This window comes from Hyaena hyaena, unplaced genomic scaffold (assembly GCF_003009895.1).
Source record: "Hyaena hyaena isolate Hyena2069 unplaced genomic scaffold, ASM300989v1 scaffold_536, whole genome shotgun sequence".
NCBI lineage: Eukaryota > Metazoa > Chordata > Mammalia > Carnivora > Hyaenidae > Hyaena > Hyaena hyaena.
This window is the reverse complement of record NW_024081168.1, coordinates 1041115-1068736: the sequence shown is the minus strand read 5'-3', so window position 1 is coordinate 1068736 and position 27622 is coordinate 1041115. Positions and strand designations below refer to the sequence as shown.

The following is a 27622-nucleotide window of genomic DNA, read 5'->3' as shown; positions in this document are numbered from 1 at the left end:
TGTCACTCTTCCCGAGTCAGGCCCTCATCTAGGGCAGGCAGTGCCTCCAGCCCCAGTCCTCCACCACCCTGGCTACTGGAGAAGGACACCATGGTATGGAGGAGCATGAGAACAAGGACATACAGCCGGATCCTGCTGGGGCTGAGACGGGAGCCCCCAGAGACCGGCAGCAGGGAGGGCTTGTGGCTGATGTGGCCTGGAGGGTCATGGCGGGGGTGGTAGTGGTGGTACTGTTGGTGGTAGTGGTGGAAATAGGAATGGTGGAATTGCTGGTGGTGGGTTTTGGGGGCCTCAGTCTCCTTGAACTTCTTCTTCTCCGACTCACAGGAGACCCACTGCACGTCGCAGCACTTGGTTTCCGGCCGCTTTGGCGAAGTATCCAGCAACCCTGCCAATGGATAAGGAAGGTGTGTGGTGCGGTGCTAACGGCAGATGGCTTTCCTAGAGAGGAGATTTTCAAAGCTGGGACTGCTCTGGTAGCCCTGCCCGAGACTCCTTTCCCCCGCCCCTCGGTGCCTGCCATTTCCAGACACTTCTCTCCCAGGGACCCAAGACAGCTTCTCTGGAATGACTCCTTGGCCAGGGCATGTTGTAGATAGAGATGGCCCCTGTCCTCTTGGCCCATAGTCCACCTGGCCCTATCCCAACCTGGGGACCTTGCTGTCAAGTCTTCAAGGCACTCACTAACCTTCTTCTAATCTGACCTCCCTCTCGTCCTCCCTGCTCCCACGCCGCCAACCTGGGGCCTGCCCTGGGCCCCTGGCCTTCTCCCTCCTTCCCAGTTTTCTGCCTTTACCTGTACAGATAAAGCCAGGAAGCCCTCCGTACACCATTTCCTCATTGTCAGGGAGTATAAAGGGGCACCGGGTCTGCACCTCCAGGCAGTATTGCTTGCAGGGCACCCAGCGCTGGCACTCCTGCTGGGTCACGCTGAAGTATTCTGAGCACAGCCAGGCCTTGTAGACAGCCTGTGGGGAGAGGAAAGAGTGTCAGCCCAGGCACCGGCCCCTTCCTACCTCAAAGGAAAGGGATGGAGGAGGGGTGTACTTGCCCACCCACCCATCCCCAGGATCCAGGGGTGGAGAAGAAGAAAGGTTTGGGTCAAGACCACTACCTGTTACCCTAGAATCTCTCATCTCATAGCCCAAACTCCCAAGTCCCCTAATCTGCAGTCCTCCAAGACTTCGAATTTTTTCGTTGGTAAAATCACAAAACTACTCCCGTGTCAGAGCTGGAAAGGACCTTACCAGTCATCCCACCCAACCCTACTCTTGTAGCTGAGCCAAGGAGGTATCCTGACTTGTCTGAAGCCACTGACAGTGAGGTAAATTTTGGTTCCTGTTCAATTCAGCCAACACTCCTTTGGCTTATGGTGTCATGTTTCAAAATTCAAGAAAGAGATGGACAGAATAATCCTTGCCCTACCTCATTAGGGTGTTACGTGGATCAAATAAGACGACACATATGAAAATGTTTTGTAAACTCTGAAGTGCAATACAAATGTGAGGGGTTATTTTTAATAAAAACAGGAATCTGCCTTACCAGGCACCACATGTGCTTTCAAGCCCTACTTAATCCATGCTCTGTCCTGTTGGCTTCAGCCCTGGTGTGGAGAAGATGCCACCTTTCGTTTGGAAATCTTGCTTTGCAGTTTCGCTCCACAGTATACTTCCTGTTCCTCATCTAGCCCACTCCCCCCAGGCACTGGGTCCTAGCTAAGAAAGGTTGCCTGCTCTATACTCTGTGACTATCATTATCCCAGAGTTTTTCAACAGTGGCCCTACTGACATTTTGGACTAGATAATTCTAAAATTTTTTATAATTAATTAATTGATTACTTAAATTGAAGTAGAGCTGACATACCATGTTACATTAGTTTCAGGTGTACAACACAGTGACTCAACAACTCTATGCTGTATTACCACAACTGTAGTCCCCATCCATCACCACACGACACTATTACAATACCATTGACTTTACTCCCTGTGCTGTGCCTTTCATTCCTGTGACTTATTCATTCCATAACTGGAAGCCTGTATCTCCCACTCCCGTTCACTGATTTTGCCTATCTCTTCATCCCCTCCCCTCTGGCAACCATCAGTTTGTTCTCTGTATTTCTAGGTCTGATTCTGCTTTTTACTTGTTAATTCATTTGTTTTGTTTTTTTTTATATTCTACATAAAAGTGAAAGTGAATAAGGTATTTGTCTGTCTCACTCTGTTTTCACTTAGCATAATACACTCTAGGTCCATCCATGTTCTCAAATGGCACAACCTGATTCTTTTAATATTTATTCATTTTTGAGAGAGAGAGAGAGAGAGAGAGACAGAGCGTGAGCAGGGAAGGGACAGAGAGAGAAGGAGACGCAGGATATGAGGCAGGCTCCAGACTCTGAGCTGTTAGCACAGAGCCCTTGGCAGGACTTGAACCCATGAGATCATGACCTAAGCCAAAGTTGGATGCTTAACCAACTGAGCCACCCAGGTGCCCCTTAGGAGTTTTATTTCCATTCTTTTATATTCCATTACACACACACACACACACACACACACACACACACACACACCTCTATCTTCTTTATCCATTTATCGATTGATAGACACTTGAGCTGCTTCCATATCTTGGTTATTGTAAACAGTGCTGCAATAAACAAACAAGTGCATACACTTTTTCAAATTAATGTTTTCATTTTCTTTGGGCAAACGCCCACGGACTGGATACTTTTTTGAGGGGGGGGGGCTATCCTGTACATTATAGGATATTGTGCAGCATTCCTTGACTTTGCCCAGTAATTGCCAGTTAATCCTCCCATTTTTGTGACAACCAAAAACCATCTCTGGCCATTGTCAAATGTCCCCTGTGTGTGTGTGTGGGGGGGGGGTCACGCAAAATCATCTCCCACTGAGAACCACTGGTATAGCTTTTTGCTATTGGAAGTGTGGACCTAGACCAGCAGCATCACCATCACCTAGGAGCTTGTGAGAAGTGCAGAATCCCAGGCCCTGCCCCAAACCCGCCACCCCAGCACTTGCTTTTTTTTTTTTTTTTAATATTTTATTTACTTTTGAGTAAGAGATAGAGACACATGAGCAGGGGAGGGTCAGAGAGAGAGGGAGACACAGAATCTGAAGCAGGCTCCAGGCTCTGAGCTAGCTGTCAGCACAGAGCCCGACGTGGGGCTCGAACCCACGAACCGTGAGACCACGACCTGAGCTGAAGTCGGACGCTTAACCGATCGAGCCACCCAGGTGCCCCCAGCACTTGCATTTTAACAGGATGCCCAGGCAGCTCTCATGGATGGGGTTAACTTGCCCACATCCTCCTCATATCTTCAGGGGCACCTTCCCATGGTTGCTTCTCACAGCAATGGTTCTCAGGTTTCAATGGACCTCAGAATCTCCTGTGGCACTTGTTAAGTATGCAGATGACCTCCTCCAATTCAGCTTCAAGAGGGCTGAGGTGGGCTTAGGACTCTGCATTTTGAACAAGGGTCCTGGTCATTCTGCTGCTGGAAGCCTCTCAATCACACTATGAGCAACATGGTCAGAGGTTCTTACACTGGCTTTAAACATTTACAGAGAAAAACAAATAACTTCACCGTGGACATGGACTTTCACAATGTATCCCCGCAACAGCCTTTTACAAAGCAAGGGGTGGTAATGGGTGGTGGTGGTGGGTGGTAGTGGGTTATAGTGGCAAATCGACCCCCTAAGGAACAAAGTATTGTTTGATACTTTGATGGCATCTCACATTTAACATGCTCTAAGTCTTAAAATGAAGTTCTTGAATTCTTCTCACTCCTCACTCCCAGGTTTTAACCATTTCAATGAAGTGCCATGGCTGTCTACCCAGGTATTCAAGCCAGAAACTTAGGTGTCAGCCTTTATTCCTCTCTTTCCCTGCATCCCCACGTGCAGCCCATCAGCGAGACATGCCCATTCTTACCCCACGTCCACAACTTTGTGCAGGCCACTATCATCTGTCACCCGTACAACAGTCTCCTATCTGGCCTCCCCACCTCTATCCTTCATTTTTCCAATCCACCGTTCACACAGGAGTAAGAGTGATCTCAGAACGCCACCAGATCATATTACTCCCTTGCTTCAAACCCTTCAGTGCATTTAGAATAAAATCCAAACTTTTGACCACAGACTTCAAGCCCTTGCATAACTTGGCTCCTATCTGGTTCTCCAACCTCATTTCCTATCTCTCCCTTCAAGCTCATCATGCGCCACACGCATAGGTTTTCTTTCTTTTCCTTGAACATGCCCTACTTCTTTCCACCTCAGGGCCTTGGCTCATACTGTTCTCTTGGCCTGGAATGCTCTTCCTCCCACTTTTGGTGTGGCTAGGTCCTTCTCATCTTTCAGGCCTCAGTTCAGTGTCACCTCCTCAGAGACGGTCTCCCTAACCCCTCTAGCTGGAGGATGCCTTCTCATTATTTCCTCTTTTCCTTAACTATTTCTTCACCACAAGTACAATTTTGTCTGCATCCTTGTTTTGTTTTTCTTGGTCAACCTCACTAAAATGTGTGATGCATGAGAGCCGATATGGGTTTGTCTTATTGACCATTGTGTGCTTATTGACCACCGTGTCCTCAGCACAATACACATAAAAAAGGTCTGTTTATCGAATGAACAGGACAAGTAAATGAGGACATGTCCCTACCCTCAGAGAAATTCCAGTTTCATAGATGGATGCATCTACCTTGAATCTTCGGTGTATCATCCATATTGTAGGAGAGGTAAACCACTGGCCCTTGGAGGGAATCAAATAGAAAAGCTGGGAAAGAAATCAGTGAGAAGATAATAGTTGACCTAGAAATCAAAGTAGGATTTTAGATAGGATGGGTAGAGGTGAGACAAAAGGGCATTTCAGGCTGAGGCAGCAGCTTAAAGTGGAAGTATGGAGGTAAGTAAATGCACGGTATGCTAAAAGAACAGAGTTTTGTATGAAAGGAGTGGGAAGGGGGCCAGCCTCCTGTGGATGGACAGTTATTTCCAAGTTTTCATTGTTATAAACAATGCTTTGGTGAATGCCTTTGTACACATATCTCTTGCACACCTGTGTTAATTTTTATTTATATAAACTCCTACAAGTGAAATTATTGGGATGAAGCCTACGTGCTAAGGAATGAGAAAGGAATGAAAGAAGGGTGTAAAAGATCAAGTGCAGGTAAGAGGCAGGGTAAGAGAGAGGTAGAGGGGTAAGACGGGGGCTAAGGGATAGGGGCAGTGGGGTAAGGGGGTACAAGGCAGGAATGTGTAAGAAAGGGAAGGTGAGAAAGAGTGAGTAGTTGGAGAGTAGAAAAATGGTGGTGATGGGGGTGTGCCTGGGGAGAAACGGCAGAGGAATAAGAGATGGAGTGTAAGAGAAGTAAAGGGATGCAGTGAGGGTGAGAGAAGATGAAACAAAAGAGCAGGGGGCTAAGAGGTGGGGACATAAGATGGGGTGAGAGGGGGCTGTGAAGAGGAGGGGTAAGAAAGAGGAAGTAACAAAGATGAGGGTAAGAGAGAGAAGGGGGATAAAGCTAGGTAAGGAAGATGGGAATATAAGAAAGCAGGGGTGAGAAGATGGATAAAGAGTACAAGGAGGGTAGAAGAAACGAAGAAAAGCACGGCAAGAAAGAAAAGGAAATACCCACAGCTAAGGGGCCCAGAGCCTCAGAGAACACCCGCCCCCATCTTTTGGGACCAAGTGCCAAGGTGAGGCTCTGTCCATAGCCACTGCCCCAATCTCAGCAGCCTGGACCCAGAATCCTCCTTAATCCTCACCCCAAAGTGTGTGACATCGCCCTTCTTCCACCAATTGGGTATGGAGGTCTCTGTAGGATTCTCCTTGGGCTCTTTCAGTTCAATATTTCTGCTCCTAGGCAAGGAGGCCCAATTGGAGTTGAAGCCTTCACAGGCAGCTGTGATTAGCCTAATAACAGGGCATAGTGGCTGGGCACTCACCTGTATGCTCTGGGAGGGAGGGAGAGGGGGAGGCAGGGGTCAAGAAAGGGGTGGCCTGACAGGGGGAGTATGGTCTTTCTAAAGAAGACCCTCCCTCAAGCCCCATACCCCAAGCCTGGGTCACCATGGCAACAAGTGGACGAGCAGATTGCCAGAGGACACCAGGCCTGTGGGTGGTTAGGCAGGAACAGGCAAGGAACTAATGAGGGGGATGGAGGAAGAGCAAACAGGGGCTGAGAGGTAATCCAATTTCTTGGCCTCACAGAGGGCCAGCTGAGGCCACTGCTGACTCACCTGCTTCAGAGGTGGTCTGGGCTCCTTCTCCAGTGAAAAGTCTGGCTCTCAGGGATACCACCTGAGCAGCAAGCCTGCCTCAGTTTCTGCAGCCCATTTCCCTTGCTGGGCCTAAGTAGCTTGCCCTGACTCATCAGTGTGAGGACTGAACCAGAGGCCACTGGGTTGTTTGGGCAGTCACAGGGGGCGGCCTCAATACTCATCCATAAGAATGGGCAAGAGCCAAGACAGCCAGGGTTAGGGAAGCTGTGGGGCTTGCTGGACGTGAGGCATGTAGGAAAAAGGAAGAAATGTCTCAGAACCAGACAACAGTCAGTTGGGAGACCCTCGGAGGTCTTTTGCTCCAGTCTCTCAACTCTGGCTGCATATTAGAATCACTCAGAGAGTCTTTTAAAAATGTGCTCCATCATAGCAGCACTCTCCACAATAGCTAAAACATGGAAAGAGCCTAAGTGTCCATCAACCGATGAATGGATCAAGAAGATGTGGTTTATCTATACCATGGAATACTACATGGCAATGAGAAACAATGCAATCTGGCCATGGGTAGCAACATGGATGGACCTTGAGTTATGCTGAGCGAACTAAGTCAGGCAGAGAAGGACAAATACCGTATGTTTGCACGTATAGGAGGGTTAGGAGGAACTTGTCGGAGGAACAAGGGGGAGAAGAAGGGCGGAAATGGTGGGGGAAAGGGAGAGAGGCAACTGAGGACTGATGGATGTGGGGGGGAGGGGGGAGGGGCACGGAGGAGGGCACTTGTGGGGATGAGCACTGGGTGTTATGTGGAAACTAATTTGACAATAAACTATTTGTAAAAAAAAAAAAAAAAGAATAGGAATTATTTTAAACTTAAAATAAAATAAAATAAAATAAAAATAAAAATGTGCTCCAGACCAACTAAGTCAGATTCCTTGTGTGTGGGACCCACACATAGGTAGTTTTTCAAAACACCCTAGGTAATTTTAATATGCAGCGAGCTATCAGTTTAGTTCCTCCCCTTACATTTCACGGATGAGGAAACTGAGGCCCAGAAAAGGGGGAATGACTTGTTGATAGTCACATAAAATCCTGGCAGAGGGAGAAACTTCAAACTTGGTTTCTTGAATCTAACTCCAGGGTTCTTACTGGACAATCCTACCAACGACTGCAAATTCCACACGCAGGGGCAGGACACACAGGGGCATGGGCAGCAGAGGAGAGCTGAGAACCAGGCTGGCTCCAGGCTTTCAGGCTCTTCAAACTCCAGCCCTGGCAGAAAAGCCTTCTTCGTCGTGTCCCGTCCTCTGAGCTTAACCATCCTAGACCCTTGAGGTATCGGCAGAAGAGGTGGGGTTGGAAGACCTGACCTGGAAGTGCTCTCCTTTTCCTACAGAATCCCCTTTTCCACCTCAGTCAGGCCACCACTGGGCTCAATCAAGTTCTGGCTGCTGTAGCCAAGTTGCTATGGGAACTGGGAGGGGAAGAAAGCAGGGAGTAACTAGAGGGAACACCAATTAATCCAAAAAGGAAGCTGGGAAGCCTATCCCTCCCCTCCTCCCAACTGGGCTGCTAAGCCACTCTTGAAATGGGGGCAGGAAAGATGAGGGGGATCCCAGCCTCTCCTGGGCTTTGCAGTGGCCAGTTAAGGGAGGACCAGGAGAACCTGGAAAGCTTTACCTTGCTGCTTCCTGGCTCACAGCCCTGGCCCAGGCATTGTCACCCCTATGCTCCTTTGGAAGGAAGTATCTGACTTCTCCTGGCCCCCAGGGTGCTGTGTGAATGCACACAAGTGAGCACTACACACACCACCCAAAGTCAAGACTTAGGCCAGGGGGTTTAAAAAGAGACGCCATCCCGGACTCCTTGGTTTAAGCGCTGGAAAATCATCCAGAGAGGAGAGCTTCTGTTCTTGCCAACCAGAAAGTCAGCAGTTTCTTTCTTGGATTCCAACTTGTTAATGTCCCTAGGGCCTGTTTCCCCATCTAAATCCTCCCTACAGACCTTCTCTTTATGGCTGCTTGTTTTCTTAATGTACTCCTGGGACCCTTGGCCAGGAGCTGCTGCTGCAGAGCCCATGGAGACAGAGCAGCAGTCTGGGCTTGACTTGGGGATGAAATCCACTGTTCACCACACACAAGTAACAACCCTGTCCCCAGATTTTACCTAGGGGGAAACTGAGGCCCAGTAAAAGGGATTGGCTTAGCCAAGTCAGAGGCATGCGGGAAATCAACTACAAAGCCAAGAGTAAAACAAGTACTCTGACGGGGCACCTGGGTGGCTCAGTCGGTTAAGCAGCCGACTTCAGCTCAGGTCATGATCTCACGGTTTGTGGGTTCGAGCCCCGCGTCGGGGCTCTGTGCTGACAGCTCGAAGCCTGGGGCCTGTTTCAGACTCTGTGTCTCCTTCTCTCTCTGCCCCTCCCCTGCTCATGCTCTCTCTCTCTCTCTCTCTGTCTTTCAAAACTAAAGAAATAAAAAAAAAAAAAAACACATAGGCGCTCTGACAACTAACTCCTTGCCACTTTGCACCGCATCCATCAGCACACTTAGAATTGTGTGAGGTACCTCCTTGGGCAGAATCTGAAAAGAGCCACGTACTCCTATTCCTGATTGTGGGCTTTCAGAGAATTGGATCAGGAAAGGATAAGGTCAAAGTCAGTCACCAGTTTGGGGGAAGGAGATCACGGACGTAACTCCGGAGATAGCCATAGTTCACTGGGATTGGCAGAGTCAGACTGGGATTAGAGGCATGACAGAGCAAATCCAGGTGGATAATATGGCTTTACTTAAGTGGCTATAAAAATAAGCAACAGCTTTCCTGCCACAGAGAATGAGTAGTCATGGGTCAAAGTGGCCTGACCTAGCCTGGAGGAAAAGGAGGGGAGATGGATGGAGAGGCGTGTAAGAACATAAAGGCATTGCAGTTCCAGAGGGACCTCACACCTCCAAGCTTCCTAGGCCGTCTGCTCAAAGGCCAATGGCTGGGTTGACCTGTCTTCGCCAGGGGCAGCCTGGTTAGTGAAAAGTGGTGTTCCTAACGCAAGGGAAACTCGCAAGGAGCCTAGGTGATCCATATCAATCACATGAGTACAAGAGGCAGGTTCATGACCACTCCAGAATGGAAGTGACTGTGAGAGTCATCACTACATCTCCCTGTCTGCTATTGAAATTTCCATTCCAACATCACTGCCAAGCACTATTGTCACAGGGCTCTTAGTCTCTCCCAGAGCAGCCCATATCTTCAGACAACTCTAGCAGTTAAAGAAGTTCTTCCTTCTTTTGAGCTAATACCCTCTCTGTGGCTTTACTCATGGCTCCTACTAACTCCATAGTTGGCTTCCTTTCCCCCTTGATAGTCCCGAAGTTATTTGTAAACTTCCCTGAATCAGGTCTTCCCATTCATTTATTCACACAATGATCACTTTCTGAACATCTTCTGACTATCTGGTGCTGTGATGGGGGCGGGGCTACAGATGATGAAGATAAGATTGCTATCTTCAAGAAGGAGAGACAACCATGTGAATCAATCATTATAAGTCACTGCGATAAGTAGTATGTACTTGGTACAGTGGTAGCATAGAGGGAGGAATGATCAACTGTGTTTCGAAGGCTGAGGACATGTACACATCTTCATGTGGGAGAGGCTTGAATTGGGGCTTGGAAAAAATTAGTAGAAGTTCACTAGGTGGAATAGGGCAGGAATAGGTGTACTTCAAGCAAAGGAATCAGCAGGTATAAAGGCCTGGAGGTGTGAAATAGTGCTGGGTTCAGACACTGTAGGTAGTTTAGCATAATTAGAGGCTGCAAAGGGAAATGTAATGGGAGGTGAGGTTGCAGAGGAAGGCCATGCCCATATTATGATATGTTCTGGATGCTGAAGAGGACGTGGGCTTCATCTTAGAGGCAACTGAAAGCTTTTAATGAGCTTTAAAGAATTGCTTTTAAAAAGATCACTTATCACTTCTGTGGCTAACTTTACACACTGTGTCTGAATGTGTGGATGATGGAGTGTAGGCATCAAGACTGGAGGTAGGGAGACCAGTTAAGAAAATATTGCAATAGTCTCAGTGAGAGATGATGGGGACCTCAACTAAGGCAGTAGGAGCACAATTAAGAAATGGAGAGAAGGGGTGGATGTGAGAAGAGATGTCAAGGAGGTAGAACCGACAGGATAACTTACGGGGGAGAGGGAAGGGTCCAGGATGATTACCAGGTTTCTGGCTTGAGTGGCAGGATGAATAGTAGCTTCCTTTATTAAAGAAGGGAAATCAGGAGGAGGGGTAGATTTGGGGGTGCAAAAGATGAACTAAGGTTTTGGCCACAATGGGGCTCCTGGGTGGCTCAGTTGGTTAAGCAACCGACTTTGGCTCGAGTTCTGGTCTCACGGTTCGTGAGTTCAAGCCCCACATCAGACTCTCTGCTGTCAGGACGGAGTCTACTTCATATTCTCTCTCTCCCTCTCTCTGCCCTCCCCTGCTTGCTCAGTCTCTCTCTCTCTCTCTCTCTCTCTCTCTCAAAAATAAACATTTAAAAAATAAATACTAAAAAAAAAAGGTTTTGGCCATATTGACTTTGACGTACTAGTGTGTCAGCTAGGTAGAAATGTCAAGGAGGCAGTTGGACATAATGGTCTGAGCTCAGAAGGAAAGCCTGGGCTAGAGACAAATCACCAAGGGATAAGGGTTAATCATTAGAAACATGGTAGGACTATACTTCTCCCCACCCTTTGACCATATGACTTACTTTGACCAATGAAATGTGAGTTGAAGTGACATGGATCATTTTTGGGGAGAAGCTCTAAGAACTGATATATGATTTGCCATTCTCTACCCTCTGCTGTTGACTGTGGAAGCAGTACTGAGAAGCTCCTGTCCTCCACTAGCCTGGGTCTCTTGGTGACTATCATGAGCAGATGATCCCTGCTGACCTGTCTTGGACATGTATGGTGAGCAAGAAATAACTGTTTGTTGTGCTAAGCCTCAGATGTTTAGGAGTTGTGTATTATCACGGCACAGCATAGCTCACACGGACTGATAAAGCAATAGTGGAAGCCAAGGAAGTGGATGCTATTGCCTAGGGAGAGTGAGCACAGAGAGAAAAGAACCAACAGTGAATCCCTCTGAATCATTAACATTTAAGGGGAAGGTGGAGGAAGGGAATCTGATGAAGATGGTGGAGTGGCTTAAAAGATTAGAGGAGAAACAGAAGAGAGTAGCATTCTGCAAATTAGGAAAGGAGAGAGTTTCCAAGATGAAGGAGTGGTCAGCAGATAAGGTTTTAGACAGAAACATGCTGGCAGTCTCATCATGGTGAGAGCAGTTTCACTGGATCACTGGGGGCAGAAACTAGACTGAAGCCAATTTAAAAAGCAATGTGAAGGAAGAAAAATGGAGATAGCTATGTGTAGACTATTCTTCTAAGAAGCCAAACACTCCAGTTTTTTCAATGGTTTCATAGAACGTGGTTTCCAGTTCTCTCCCCTATCCTGGTTCTTCATAGTCAGAGGAGTTGCTATTTTTCTGTGTCTGAAAGAAACTGAACTGAACCCAATACCCAATTAGAGTTTATCAACACAATCAAGTCGAAGTATCAGCCCTCCTGACCTGGAAGCTCTGTTTCTGTTAATGCAGCCTAAGGCTACATTTGCTCTCTAGGGGACTATGTCGTATTTAGTGGAGAGAGATGGAAAGAGATAGGCCTGCCTGGAGTATGGGATCAAAGACACAGCCTAGACCAAAGTCCTGGCAAGAAGCCCAAGCCTTCTGGTACGATATCTGTTATAAAGTGAATCCTCAAAACTGTAGGCTCCCTGAGGACAGGGATTGTATCTTAATTATCTGCACATTGCCCTTAGTGTTTCACATGGATTTAGGTATATAGAAAAGGTGCTTGCTAAGTATTTGAAATCTGAGCACTTGAAAACCAAGCCTCCAGCAACTAGCCCAGATTGGGACAAGGTGGAGAACTGTAAGAAAAAGGTAGAAGTAATGGGTTATGTAATGTTAATGTGTGTTTACTTGAGTTTTATAGCTCTGATGGGGAAATGGGAGATGCATTAGCAAAAAGTCCTAGAAAACTAAGCAAATAGAAAAAAGAGGCAAATATCAACTGCAGGAAAACAAGTTGGCCATGGAAGGAAATGTAATCCAGTATTATACATGACCCAGCTGTGAACAATATTTATAGTCCTAATAATGTAAAAATGGAATACTGTTCAAGTCAGAAGTTGTGATATGCCAATATTGGATATATGAAGGGAGGGGAAGTATATGCGTACATACAGTCCTGCTGGTAGTAAGAGCCAAATCTGCCCCTAATAAAATAAAGCCAATAGATATTTAAAACAGAAAAAAAATCAAGAAAGAGCAGTATTGGCATGCCATTTTGAACTGTGGGGGTATATATCAGGAAAAAAGCTAAGAGATTTGAAAATATTTAACTCTGAAGAGTGAGGCTCAGGGGTTGAGCAGAAGGCTTCTGTTTTAATTTTAAGCATTGAGGTTTATATTTATCATTTAAAAGACAAAAAATATATATCTTTTATACACATATACATACACTGGTATTTAAAACATGAAAGTCAAGGGGCGCCTGGGTGGCTCAGTCGGTTATGCATCCGACTTCGGCTCAGGTCATGATCTCACGGTTCGTGGGTTTGAGCCCCGCGTCGGGTTCTGTGCTGACAGCTCAGAGCCTGGAGCCTGCTTGAGATCTTGCGTCTCCCTCTCTCTCTGCCCCTCCCTTGCTCATGCTCTCTCTCTCTCTCTCTCTCTGTCTCAAAAATAAACAAACTATAAAAACATTTTAAAAAATAAATAAAACATAATAGTCAAGAAATAGCAGAATTGGCATATCACTAGAAATGTGGTGATAAATATCAGAAGAAGAAGAGAATTTCATGTGTTTAACACTGACGAATGAGTATACATATGTAGCTTATATGTATACTTAAATTATGGCCATGCATTACCTTGATAAAATGAAAATAAAAGAAAAAGATAAACTAATGTGCATCCATGAACTTCAAAAACAGTAAAACAAAATCTCCAAGACTTAATCTCACTAGACTCAGTCCCAAAGCCCCAGGCCCTGTACTACAGTCCTGGATCATCTACTCCATTACCACTGCCTGGGCCATGAGGTTGGGCCAGGTCAACTTAACAGGCCAACGGAACAAATGAGTGGTCCTAGAGCCAAAGAGAGGAACTAATATGAGAGGAAAGGAGCTTTGGGGGCTTCTGTGCCCAATGCCTATGCAGGCCACCGCAGGAATGTTACCAGTGTGACAGTGAAGCTGTCGCTTCCTTTGAGCTGCACACAGACATGTGCAGCATAAGATCCCACTGCCCCTCCAGGCACAGGTGTTTGCCACACACTGCTAGTCCTGGACCCAGGCCCAGAAAATCATTTCTAGCCTTCTGTGGGGATCATTGTGAAACCAGCTCCCTGACCTGCCTGCCTTCCTCAAATGCAGTACCTTGATAGACAGATGAGAGGCTGGGGAGAACAGAGACCTGATAAAAGGATCTGTCAGTTATGTTCGGTCTCTAGGGATGAGGTGAATCAGGGCTCTGGAGTCCTTCCATCTCTACCTCTTTCTCCCTCCACCTAAGCATGTCTTTGTGCCCTCACTCACTAGAATCTCTCCAGTTGCCTTCTGGCTCCTAACCTCCCACTCTGATGCCAGACAGAGTGGCATCACCTCCTGCTTACCTTACCAAATTACCTTTCCCTTCTCCTAAGCAGTCCATCCTGGTGTTGTCAATCTCAATTGGGCATTAAACAGTCATTCGGATTAAATACATCTAATTAAGGTGAGAATAATACTAGCGGCCATTTATTAAGTGCTTACTATATGTCAGGCTCTGTTCTAAGCAACTGACATTTATTAACTCCTTGAATCCTCACAACCACCCTCTGAGTTGGACACATATTTACAGGTGAAACAGGAAGGGCCAGAAAGGGCAAATAACTTGCCAAAGGCCACACAGCCAATAATAATAATGGTGGTGTTATGCTGAGTGAAATAAGTCAGGCAGAGAAGGACAAATATCCTATGTTTGCACGTATAGGAGGATTAGGAGGAACTTGACGGAGGACCAAGGGGGAGAAGAAGGGCGGACATGGTGGGGGAAAGGGAGAGAGGCAAACCATGAGAGACTCTTGAATGCTGACAAAAACTGAGGACTGATGGATGTAGGGGGCGAGGGGGGATGGGCACGGAGGAGGGCACCTTGGGGATGAGCACTGGGTGTTATGTGGAAACTAATTTGACAATAAACTATTTGTAAAAAAAATAATAATAATGGTGGCTACCATTTTATGAGCACTTTCCATCTATAGGCACTGTAGTCTTAAGAGATTAGCATGTTGTAAGTCATTCGAGCATCACAATGACCCTATTTCCTAATTTCAAATGTGAAGAAAGTGAGGTTCCAAGAGAGTAAAAGAAAATGTTCAAGATCTCAGCAACTGTTTTATGGAGAAGACAGATTTAAAAGCCAGATTTGGGGCGCCTGGGTGGCTTAGTCGGTTAAGCGTCTGACTTTCGCTTAGGTCATGATCTCGCGGTTCGTGGGTTTGAGCCCCGCGTCAGGCTCTGTGCTGACTGCCAGCTCAGAGCCTGGAACCTATTTCAGAGTCTGTGTCTCCCTCTCTCTCTGACCCTCCCCTGCTCACGCTGTCTCTCTCTCTCTCTCTCTCTCTCTCCTAGAAATAAAAATATTTAAAAAATAAAAATAAAAGCCAGATTTACCCGGACTTTAGTGCCCAAGCTCTTATATCCCATATAGACCTGTGGCTGGTCTCTCTTCATTTCACTATTACCATTAAAGTAATTACCTGGTTACTAACTCTTTTTGATAGAATTTCAGGTCAAGTTGGGGAAGGATCTCTAGGACGGCATGAGAGAGTGATTTTCTAAGGTCAGTGTATTTAGGGGCACCTGGGTGTCTCCAAAGCCTCTGACTTCAGCTCGGGTCATGATCTCACGGTTCATGAGTTCAAGTGCCACGTCAGGCTCTGTGCTGACCACTCAGAGCTTGGAGCCTGCTTTGGATTCTGTGTCTCCCTCTCTCTCTGCCCCTTCCCTGCTCACACTCTGTCTCTCTCTCTCTCTCAAAAAATAAATATTAAAACATTTTAAAAACTGGAAAAAAGTAAAGTCAGTGTATTCAGCCCATTTCTTGTATAAGTAAGGGTTTCTTTGTAAGGGGGTGTGGAGGGAAGAACATTTGGGTACTACTAGGGGCTACAAATGGCCATTTCCACTCTCCCATCAAAGCACTCCCTTCTCACTTTCTTCTAAACACACACACACACACACACACACACACACACACACACACACACACACACCCTGGGAGATGGAGATGTTGACAAGAAGCAACGAATGCTTTGTTTCATCCAAACCCACCAGCTTCCTACCCACAGCCCAAGGCTTACTATTCCTGCCTCAATCTTTAGCAACAGGTGAAGGGAAGGCAGCCATCTCCTTCGGATACTACCTGTAGAAAGGTTTTCTTGCCTTTGGACACTAGCTGTCCTGTCCTGCGTCCTATCATTTAGGGGCTTCTGGAACAGTTTTGCCTTGGAAGTCTCCAATGCTAGAGTACATTCCTTCCGAAAGGTCTCAGGGCACTCTACCTAATCTCTCCTACTACCTAGCTTGCCCCACAAATGTTCTTCATTGCAAAGCCTTTGCTTAAGTCAGATGGAGAGTTAGCTAAAGCTGGGTTCAGACTCTGGCTCTGCCAGTAACTAGCTTTGTGAACTTGGACAAGTCACCTGTAAGGAGGCAGGGACTCAGCCACTAATTTGCTATATAGCTATGAGCAAAGTACTTTCCCTCTCTGGGCCTCAATTTGGATCCAAGATCATGGTCCCTAGGGAGGCAGTATGTATGAGGAGAAGACAGGGTTAGACATCTTTAAACTAAGCCCTGCGGTCAAATCCCCGGTTTGCTCTTTGCAGTTACGAAACCTCAAGCAAGTGACTTAAATTCCCTGATCTACATTTTCTTCACCTGCAAAATGGAGATATTTATTAAGCACCTATCCTTGCCTTTCTATAAATTATGTTGGCAAGGCAACAGGCACAAAGCTTTATCTATAGTTTAATTGTACTGGCACAGATTGGGCAGTACCATTGCCTTCTGGCAATCAAATCCCTGGATTTGACCTGGATTCAAATCCCAGCTCCACCTCTTACTAGCTGAATGACCTTGAGCTAGTTACCTAACCTCTCTGAACCTGTCTTCTCCTATGTAAAACAGGGATACATATTTTTGCACTTCCCAAGGCAGATGTAAGAATTAAGGGCCTAGGATAGTTCTTTTCTTTCCCATTCCTTCCTTTCAGCTCTAGGATTGAAATACCAAATGAAAAAAACAACAGACACAAATGTGATCAGAAAAAGGTTAAAATCATTCATACACATAAAAGAATACATAGAAATCAATTTAAAAAAACGCAAGATATAAACAGACAATTCACAAAACGGGCAATGCAAATGGCCTACAAAGAAGAAAAACAAATTTTTGACCTAAGGAATGCAGATTAAAAGCCAACACTCTACCATTTTTCAACCCCAAATTAGTAAAGCTTTAAAAATATGATACTCAGTACTGGAAAAGGGTGGTAAATTAGTTCCACACTTGTGGTGAGGGTATAAACTAGCATAGCCCTTCTGGAAAGAAATTTGGTTAGAAAGAAATTTTGTATGTCAAGAGCCTTGAAAAGGGTAAGACTCTTTGATTCTGTTAGACTAGTCCCAAATGTTCATCCTGCAGAATTAATGTTTATGCTCCCATTTGTATGCAAAACAAAGGAAATAAAAAGTCATTTGGTGTGCAAATGTTTATGTAAGCTCAGAGAGAGGGGCGGAAGGATACATATGGAATCATTAACATCAGTGACCTCAGGGCAGTGGGACTGGAAGGATTATTAATGTTTTCTTTATAAACCTCTGTATTGTTAGATTTGGTCCATGATCATGCATTAGTTTGTGATTTAAGAAACTCAGCAAAACAGAGAAATAAGAAAAGAACTGTTTGAAATAGCATTTATTAAAAAAAGGAATCACAGATCTGACAAATATTTAAGAACAAAGATGGTCATCACAGCATTAATTATAATAATAGTAGAGGTTGGAATTAAAGTAAATATCTCACAATAGGGGACTAGTTAAATGAGTTGCACTATATTCATGTGGTAGAATATTGTACACTCATCAAGAATGATGTTTTTGAATATTTAATTACATGGAAAGATACTCAGGGTGTAACTTCAAAAGAGCAGGGTGAAAAACTGTATGATTTCAACTGTGTAAAACTAGATACTCCTATCTATTAAGATGGCTAGTCTCAAAAAATGGAAAATAATAGGTGCTGGGTGGGAATGGTGTGGAGAAATTAGAACCTTTGGGCATGGCTGAGAAGAATGTAAAATGGTGCAGCCGCTGTGGAAAACAGCATGATGGTTTCTCTAAAAGGTCAATGTAGAATTGCCATGCGATCCAGCAGGTCCACATCTAGGTATGTACCCCAAAGAATTGCAAGCAAGGATTTGAACAGATACGTGTACACCAATGTTCGTAATCACATTATTCAGAGTAGCCAAAAGGTGAAAGGAAGTGAAAACATATGTCCACACAAACATCTGTCCATGAATGTCCATGGCAGCTTTATTCATAATTGCCCAAGGGTGGAAACAACCCGAGTGCCCACAGAGATGAATGTATAAACAAAATATGGTATATCCAGACAATAAAATATTATTTGGCCATAAAAAGGAATGAAGTACTACACATGATACAACATGATTGAACCTTGAAAACATTACGTTAAATGAAATAAGCCAGACACAAAGGGACAAATAGTGTATGATTCCACATAGATGAGGTACCGAGAATAGTCAAATTCACAGAGCCAGAATGTAGGATAGAAGTTACTGGGGGCCGGGGGAGGGAAGAATGAAGAATTATTGTTTAGCAGCTATAGAGTTTCTACTTAGGAGAATATAAATGTTTTAGAAATGGGTGGTGGTGGTGATTGTACAGCATTGCAAATGTACTTAATGTCACTGGATTATACACTTAAAAGTGGTTAGAATGGTAAATTTTATGTCATGTATATTTTACTATAATGAAAAAACTAAATATGTATATATATATATATATATGTCACAAAAAGCTCTATTAGGAGGAAATACACTATACCATTAAAAGTGTGTCTGTGCCCTTTTACCTATTATACTTCTATCTTCAAAATTTCTCAAAGACCATGTTTTCGGTCATTAGAAAAAAGGGTATTTTTGAAAGACTCTGAGTCTATAATTCTGGAGGCTTAACTTGGTGTTGGAAGTTCTAGTTGAGTTTAATACTAAGCAGATAGGTTCACCTTTCACAGATCTGCCAGGTAGTCATGCTATTTGCTGAAAACCAAATAAAAAGACAGGAAACAATGGTAACACCCACGACCACTACATGTCCCTCTGCAGCAACACTTGGTGAGTTGGCACTTCGTTCTACCCACCCCACCCTGCCTCCCCCACCCACCCCAGAGAAGCCTAGCCATCCCAGTCCAGGGCTCACCACAACACTGGCAAGGGAACTAAGTGTCCAAAGCTCAGGACAGGCGTCAGCAGGCTCTGGGGTGATGAGGTCTCACTCTTTCCCCGACCCCTCTCCCAGCAGGTGCTGGGTGGGCTCAGGCCTGAACTAGGCCTGCCTAGGAGGACCTTCTCCCCTCCTGCAGTGGTTGGTCCTTCCAGCGGATGAGGCTGAGAATGTAACGGATACCTTCCCTCCAGGCAAGGGAAGCCCGGCGCCTCTCACCTCTTTTGTAGAGCCCATGGAAAAAGGAGGCAGCAAACACCTCCCTTCCTCACACCCCTCCTCTATCACTATCTCAAGAGGGTACTGGTGATTGTCTCTAGGTCTCAAGGACAAGAGACTGGGGTACTGAGCCAAGAGGATGTTGGTAGGTCCCCACTTTGCATCTGAGCCACTCCAGGGGACCCCGGGATGCCAGAAGGCCTTGCCGGACCTCCTCTGAGGTCAGCGTGGCTTTGCAGCCCAGTGTCTCAGTAGCCAGCTGGGCACTGCTTCTGACAGCTGGAGGAGACCATTAACATTTTCTTTATACACGTGTACTCTGGGGAAAGAATAGACAGACCTGATTTTGTATTCCAGTCCCCCCACCTTCTGGCTGTGTGGCATGGCTGGGTCACTTCCCTTCACTAAGCCTCAGTTGTCTCATTTAAAAAAAAAATTATTCTTTATTTATTTTTGAGAGAGAGAGAAAGAGAGTATGAACAGGTGAGGAACAGACAGAAGGAGACACAGAATCTGAAGCAGACTCCAGGCTCCAAACTGTCAGCACAGAGCCCGAAGTGGGGCTCAAACTCACGAACCACGAGTTCATGACCTGAGTTGAAGTTGGACACTTGACAGCCTAACCGACTGAGCCACCCAGGTGTCCACAGTTGTCTCATTTGTAAAGTGGGGGTAATGACAGTACCCGCCCGCTAGGATGATTGTCAGGATTTAAATGTGCTTATGGACACCTCTAAAGCCCCTGTTGTCTCCCAGGCACTCAAAAGCCCCCTTTTTCTTTCTGATCCCTTTCTACTCTGGCACCAATCTGCCTAGCCCTCTAGCCCAGGGACCTGTGGCTCAGGTTCCAGCACCCTTCTCCAGAATCCATTGAAGCAGGAGCTTTGGTCCTGGCAGCCCCTATCACTCGGTAGTAACTCCTTTCCTCACCAGGCCCAGCTGCAGCTTGCCTGTGCCTTTGCTCTCCCCTCTAAGCACCTACCTGGCTCAAGGTGTCAAAACTTCAGGCTGTTTTGAACCTCCTCTTATGCCTAGGGAGAAAAGTCTGGCCCAGCATCCCTAGCCACCTGCATAAGCTCTGGCCTACGTGCCTCTAAGCACAGGAACACAACATACCCATTCTCCTGAGGCCTCGTGGGGCAGCATTAGCGAATGGTGCTTCTGGAAGCCCATATTTGTCTAGACCCCATCAGAAGCTGCCCCTGGCTTTCCAGCAAACGCCTGAGGCTGGAATCTGAATGTCGCTGAGACTAGAGCTGAGGTGGGGGTGGTGGGGAGGTCTGATGCCCAGTCTGCCCTGGCAGACAGCAGGTAAACAGCTTAGAGGATGGGAACACAAAAGAACTGCCCGAGGGAGAAGATTTTCTAGGGCAAACTCCCACCCTTGAGCCTGAGATGTCCTCCTACATACCCACCTACACACGGAGGGGTGGGTGTGTCCTTTCCCTGAGGTACCAAGGCCTAGAGAGGAGACGACAGGCACCCATATGACTTAGAAGCACCCTCTCACGCTTGTGATGTGTTCGGAGGTCCTGGACCCTCCTTTATTCTCAGCCCCGCCCCCCGTCTTCCCTTTCCTCACCCCACCTCCATCATGTTTAGCAGACTCTTCCAGCCAGACCATGAGACTAGGTGGGAGGTTGCTGGGCTCCCTTCCTCCACATAGCTCCCCCCACCCCCACCTTCAGGAGATACCAGCGTATCCTTCCTGGAGGTTCCCGTTGCTATGGTGACTATAGTAGTCAGGCACCAGCTTGTGGGAAGGATGGGAAGTATCCATGAAGAAGATTGTGTGCCCATGTGAGTGTGTGTCTGTGTCTAAATGTGTGAGCATGCACACATCCACATGTCTACCCTGAGCAGGGAGGAGAGAAGGCAGGGAGGACATGAAAGCAGAAAGGGAAAGGGGAGGGGGGGAGGGGACTAGAAGATGGAAGGGGGGCAGGAGAGGGGATGGGGACAAGGGAGGTGAAGTGTGAGGGGTGTGAGAGATGCAAGGGGTGAGGGGGCATGGAGCTTATCAAGGGCAAGAGGTACAGTGCAGGGTGGTGGGAGAGGGTGGTTAGGGCGAGGAGGCCAGAGAGAGGAAGAACATGGGGTAAAAGATGGGAGGGGTGTGTGGTAGAGGTGGGTGATGTGGGGTGGGGTGTGGGTGGGGTGGGGTGGGGTGGGGGTGGAAGTAACTGCTGGGAGAAGTGGGGGGTTGGATGAGTGTAGGTGTATGGGTAAGGATTAGGAAGTGAGGTGTGGGGTGTGGCTTGGGAATGCTCTGGCGTGATCTTTTTTTTTTTTTTTTTTTTTTCCCTGGCGTGATCTTCTAAGAAGAGATTAGAAAGGTTGTGAGGCCACTCGTATGTGGGTTGGGTGTGGGCTAAAATTTGAGAAGACTATGGGGGTGGGGTGGGTCAGGGTGGGGTTGAAGAAGTCTGGAGAGGTGTGGGCAGCAATGAGGTCACTTTCCCACTCCCACATCGAATCCACTATATCCTTGTCTGGGCTGTGCACGCTGCTGCTTCTCTGGCCCTTCTCTTCCCAGAAGCCCAACGCTCACATGCCTGGGCAATAAGCTTCTGTGGATTTAGAGGCTCCTCCCCAGCAGAGGCTTTTCCATGGTTCCTGGAGGCCCTTTCTTAACTTTCTCCCCCTTCCCCCAGCCCCAGCATGGACAAGGGCTCCCTCTCTGCCCGCAAGAACACTAGGTCAGGGAGGCCAATTGTGGAGCACTACTCCTAACCTGCAAGCTCAGGTGACAACAGGGACCACTGGCCAACTTAGGACATCTGCCCTTTGCCCAGTGACCTGAGCTCCCTTCTCTCAGCATCAGTGTCAGCCCAGGAGTCCTGCTTGGCAGGAAAGCTGTGGCAGGTGGGAGGAGAAAGGAAGGCAGTGAGGCAGAAACAACTGCCAGCCGGAGTGGAGGAAGAGCGAGGCCCCAACGGGTACGGGCAGAAGGCGAGGTGCTGGCTCTGGCAGTCCCCTCCTCTGTGTGTCAACCCTTCTCTCTGGCCCTTCCCGTCCAAGGCTCCTGTTCAGGGAGCAGGCTCTGCTCAGGGGCCTAAACTCTGGACTGAAATAGACCTCAGAGGTCACCTGTCCAACTCCCCCCATAATCTGGAGGTACAGTCACCTCCACAGCATTTCCTCCAGGGGTCTGCCTGAATCAGGCCAGACGTTTACTGGGAGCAGGAGCTCATTTCCTTCGAAGGCAGTCTGTTCCCTCTTTGGTAGGAAAAAAGCTGTTAACTGGGCAACTCTGATGTGCCAGGCCTAGGTACCATGCAGACTTCTCATTAATGATGATCTCACAGGGCTGTTAGGATGAACTCACTCCACGTTACAGACAAGAAAAGTGAGGCTCAGAGACTTGAAGTCCCTAGCTCAAGGTCACACAGGTAATAAATAGAAGAGCTGAGTTGGAACCCAGGACTTTCTCACTACAAAGTCCCTATGGAGCTAAGCAGGACGTGCCTCCTTTGCACCGAGAAGGCTCTTCTGAGGTTTGAAGTCAGAGCCCATATCCTCCCGAGTCTCCTCTTCTCCAGGTGAAACAGCTCCTTCAATTCTGTCCAGGAGAACTCGGGTTCCAGTCCCCTCCCAACCCTCTCAGTGTGAGATCCAGAATGAAACACACACAGTCTGCCAGGTGGGTTCGGGCCTGTCCAGAATAGAGAACTATCACATCCTTCCCTGGCACCAACCTTTACTTATGTGGCCCATGGCTTGTAAGGGAGCTAATTGTCCTCTTGGGCTTCTTTCCCTTCTTGGATGAGAACTATGAAAGAAGCAGCCAGGGGTTTGTTTTCATTTCCACCACTCCCCCTAGTTGCTGTGTCCTGAATTTTGAGTAGGAAAGGGGCAGAGGTGGGGGAAGAGGCAATCAGAAGCAGCCCGGGGCTTGGCAGGGTTGGGAGGAGGGAGAGCTATGGGGGGGTGAGGTGGCTCTCCAGTAACCAGCAGAAGGGCCAGGAGGGGGGGGACAAGGGGAGGGGGAGCTAAGGGCTTGGGGGTGGGGCGGCGTGTTCACTGGGAGATGAGGGAGGGGTGGAACACTTGCCTGGGGTTGGGAGAGGCCAGGGTGGGGATGGGCAGCTGCCTGCCTAAGTTAACATACCCTGCTGTGCGAGAGGAAGTCAGTCGCACATTAAGGAAATGTTGCAGCTGGTACTAAATTGGGAGGTGTCACAGGCAGCAGTGAAGACAGGTATGATTCGTGGGGGCCTGCATGGCCCAAAACAGGGACAGAATGTTGCTGAGAAAGAGAAGAGGGTTTCTGGGGCTGTCCCCGTAAGATCTGAGATACTCCGGACAGGGCCCCAGGAATGGGGCGGTCCCCTGGCCCCGGAGCAGACGTTCCAAGCTTGGTTTGCAGAAGTAGAGGAAGCCTCCTCACCCCGGCCTGGGCTATGGGCTCCCTACCCAGGAGAAGCTTCGAGGATGAGGCATCATCTCCAAGGGATCCCCTTTGGGGTAGGGGCCGGGCAGGAGGGCTTGGAGCCTAAGGGCAGGACTGGGATAGAGGTGGAGTATTGGGGTAAAGAGAGAGGGGCTGCAGGTAGGAGTAGAGCAAGGATGCCTTTTCCCTCCGTGCCCATAATGCAGTTGCAATCCAGAGTCCTAGGGGCCTAGGCCTCAGCTGAGGCAAAGAGCACTGAAGAGGAGGGGAAAGACCCAGAGAGAGCTGGCACTGGCCTTCTCCCAGCACAGCTGGCAGCAAGAGAGCAGGCACAGTTCACTCGAGAGGGAGAGCAAGAGACTGACAGTGACAGCGGCAAGGAGACAAAGGAGAGCAGGGAGGGCCCTGGCCAAGGGGAACCTGATGGAAGGCTCCGGCAAAAGCATGCCTCTGCTCCTCTGCAGAACATGTAGGTTGGAGGCCCTGGCACTCCTACTTGTCAGCTAAGTGACCTCAGGACAAACTGCTGGATTCCCCCTGCGCCTCAGTTTCCTTGTCTGTAAAATGGGGATAATGGTGCTGGTATTGCCATCCTCCCTGGGCAGTTGTGATCTCATAATATATGTGAGAGAGGGTAAAACCCTCAGCACAACATCAATGTCAGGTGTCACGTTATTATTACAAAACACTATCAGCTATCTTTTCCCGCTTAAATCTCACAAAAGACTCAGGATGTGGGCAGAGTGAGGATTAGGGTCCCCATTTTACACCTGAGGAAATAGAAGCTTAGAGAAGTGAAGTGACATGCCCAAGGTCACACTGCTAACAAGTGGTAGAGGTGATCAGGCCTCATGAATCCAAGACATCAGGTGCCTTTCTCCTACATCCAATTGCTTGATAAAAACAAGTAATATGAGGGATCATTATTTAGTGTGGGATCGGACAGAGGTTGAAGCCAACTATAACATGGGGGAAAAACCCATGGGAAAGTTGTGGTGTGGTCTCTCAGGCATCCTGGTGACTGAAGAGATGGGGGCCACGGGATTGGAGAGAGGTCCACAAAGATAAGCATCCTTTATTCTGTCTGGTAGTGGACCACATCCCTCTGCTCTCGCCGAGTGTCTATCTGTGACTGACCTCGAGGGTGTGTGTCTCTCTATATGACAGAACGTGTCCTTCTTCATGTGACAGTTCCTCCACTTGTGTGTCTTTGACATTGTGGGGAGATCCACGTGTGGGTGACATGGTGTCTGCTTCTATGGCTCTGTTCGTGGGGGCGACAACCTCTCTATATCTCTGTAGAACTTTGCCTGGGGGGGTGGTGGTGGTGTATGGCAGTGTGTGTTTGTCTGTCTGTACACCTTTAAGAAGTGGAATATCTCATTTGGTAGTGTGAGTGAGGCAGTGAGTCAGCTGAGGCAGAGGGAGGCGGGAGGGAGACTGCTAGGTTACGAGAACAGGAAAAAGGAGAAGGAGAAAGTGAAGTCAGGAGCAAGGAGCTGCCCCTTTCCTCCCCAATCCCCTGCCCAAATCCTTAGGAGTCTGTGAAGAGCATGGAGAAGTCCCCGGGGGTCACATTACATGGAAAGGGGGCACTTTCTGCCCCTCCCCAAGGCCTCAGACAGAGACAAGTGAGAATAGGAGTCACTGTCTCCCTCTCCAGCTCTTGGCCCCCAGCTCCAGTATGAGTGAGGCCACCACCCCACCTGGTCTCCTCCTCACTTGACCCTTTGACCTTGCTGCTCTCTTTTCTCCCCAAGGCAGTCCACCTGGCCAGGCTGAGCAAACAGGGCAGTAGCACCACATCCCAAACATTGACAGCCGCCATGCACCTCTTGTCCAGAATGACCCTGCTGAGGGTCAAGAAGTTTCTCCATCCCCAGCTCTGCCCTAGGCAGGCCCATTCTGCAGCGGCCTCCCCTCTCTTCTGGATGCCTGTCCCTAGCAGCCAGCCAGCCAGCTTTCCCTCCACTGCTACCCCAGTGTGCTGGGAAGGCACTGGGAGTTTTGTAATGCACCAGCCTCCAGTGGCCTTCCCACAAGCTGCTGTGCCCCGTTCCCAACTCCTTTTATCAGGGACGAGGAGCTGGCAGGTTCCCTCCTTGGGAGAAGACAGGCAACCCTGGGCTCCACCTCAGGTCATATAAGGTCAACAGAGGCGCCTGCCCCATCAGCAGGAACGCCTCTCCTCGCACCCATTAGCAGGGGCCAGAGAATGGGGGTTAGGTTGCCAAATATTTCTCCTTCCACCTTTGGCCTTCCCCCGGCGCCAGTCAGTCCCTGGACATTCAATTCCAGCCAAGGAAAGGAAGGGGTCACCACTGGCTGAGGATGGAGATTGGGGAGTCAGATCCCTCTTTCCACCCCTTTGTCCGTGACCCCTCCCTCCCCATGCGGGGGCGGGGCACCAGGAAGCCCCAGTCCGAAGGTGCCCAAACCCGGAATTAATAGAAGTTGGCCGGGTGGTTAATTGACCTGAATCCCTGAGGCCCCTTCTCTGGGGAGGGTTCCAAGGTAGCATTCTTAGTGCCCTACTGCGAACGGTGGGGGTGATGGGAGGAGGTGAAGGGGGAGACCTCCTTTTCTCTCCGAGTCCCACCGCCAACGCTCCCGCTGCCGAGGTAGGTGTTGCGCCCGCGGACGCCAGTCCCTACCTTACAGCCTTTCGTGCAGGACCGGATTGAGTACTCTTCTGCCTGTAAGTATTTATGCAGCACGAGGTCGAACTCGTCATATTTTTCCTGAGCATGTCGGTCGAGCCGCTGGTACGCCTCGATACAGTTGCTACACACCTCCCAGGCCCCGGAGCCCGGGCTGGCCACCACGGCCAGCAGGTCCCCCAGCAGGGTGTCCAGGCTGCAGTCCAGGCTGTCGGGGCGGTCCATGCCCAGCAGCAAGTCCCAGACCGTGTAGGTGTCGCAAAAGGAGAGAGTGAAGTTCCGAAAGTGGCCTTTGAGCAAGTTTTTTTTGGCGGAGGGGAACTCGGCCGGGACACGGGAAGGGGAGTCAGGGGGCCGCAGTGGGGGGGCTGGGGTAGTCGGTTCAAAAAGTCTCTGCAAAGATTGCAATTTGGTGCAAGCTGCGTCCAGCCCAGTGGGCTCTGGGACGCCACCGCAGTCCGGCCTGGGACCGGCAGCGGGGGCAGCTTTGGTCAGGTTGATGTACTGGGGGCCGCAGGTGCCCGGGGGCGCGCTGGGCTCGCCAGGCGGCGGCGGCCGCAGGGGCAGCACCGCGCGAGGAGGCATCGGCTGCCGCTCCCGGCCAGTCCCCCAGGGCGGCCGCATGGCGCTGCTCAGTTCCCTGGCCCGGGGCCGGGCCCCCGCGCACAGCCACAGATGGTCAGCAAGGAGCACGGTGAAGAAGAGCAGGGACGCAAGGGACAGTCGCCATCGCTGCGCCCGCTCAGAGTCAGCGCAAGGTTTGTCGCTCGGCCTGGGAGCCCAGCAGCAGCAGCAGCAGCAGATAGTCAGCGCGGCGGCGTCTTTCCCGGGCCACATCCAAGCGCCCCTGAACATATTTCAGGGGGTTCCGGGCTGGAGGGATCAGGCAGGCGCGAGGCCGGACGGCCGTCACGGGCGGGCGAGCTGGCTGCGCACCGCTCCGCGCTCCTCCGCGCCGTCCAGGCTCTACCTCGGGGGCTGCATGGTGAGGCAGGCCAGCCGGCCCGGGGCCCCGCTCAGGCCAGAGTCGCGGGGTGCTCTCGTGCCGTCCCCGCGCTCCTCCCGCGCTCCCTCGCTTGCAGCCTGGGCGCCGCCGCCCGGCCCGCTAGGCACTGCCCGGTGTCCCGGCGGGGGGCGGTGCGGGGCACTGGGGCGGTGGCGGCTGCGGCGGCGGCGCCGCACTCCTCATAGTGTCGGGCCCCTCAGCTGCCCTCGGCGCCGCGCCACTCCACTCCGCGCCGGCGGCCGCCCGGCTCGCACTCTGTTCTGGCCGTCTCGGCTCGGCGCAGCTCTGCGCCCCTCAGCGCCGCCGTGCGGGCCCGGCCGCCGCGCTCCGCTCGCCCGCCCCGCGCCGCGCCGCTCCCGCCCGCCCGCCCGCCTGCTGCCTGTTCCGCGCCGCTCTCTGCCTCGCTTGCGCCCTCCTAGGCCCGCCGGCCGGCCCACTGCCCGGCCCTTCGGGCTTCGCTCGCGCTCTGGCCGTTCGCCCGCGCCGGTCCCGGGCCGGCT

At 49.3% G+C, this 27622-nt stretch overlaps 1 protein-coding gene across 1 annotated transcript; it reads right to left on the bottom strand.

Moving 5' to 3' along the window:
* FAM155B (family with sequence similarity 155 member B) lies at nt 1–27069 on the bottom strand. Its single transcript, XM_039255642.1, has 3 exons — nt 26111–27069; nt 797–968; nt 1–388 (listed from the first exon to the last, which is right to left on the bottom strand). Exons 1-3 carry the CDS (start codon nt 26969–26971, stop codon nt 3–5), a joined length of 1419 nt encoding a protein of 472 aa, XP_039111573.1. The 5' UTR covers nt 26972–27069; the 3' UTR covers nt 1–2.
* Between the last annotated feature and the right edge of the window lie 553 nt (nt 27070–27622).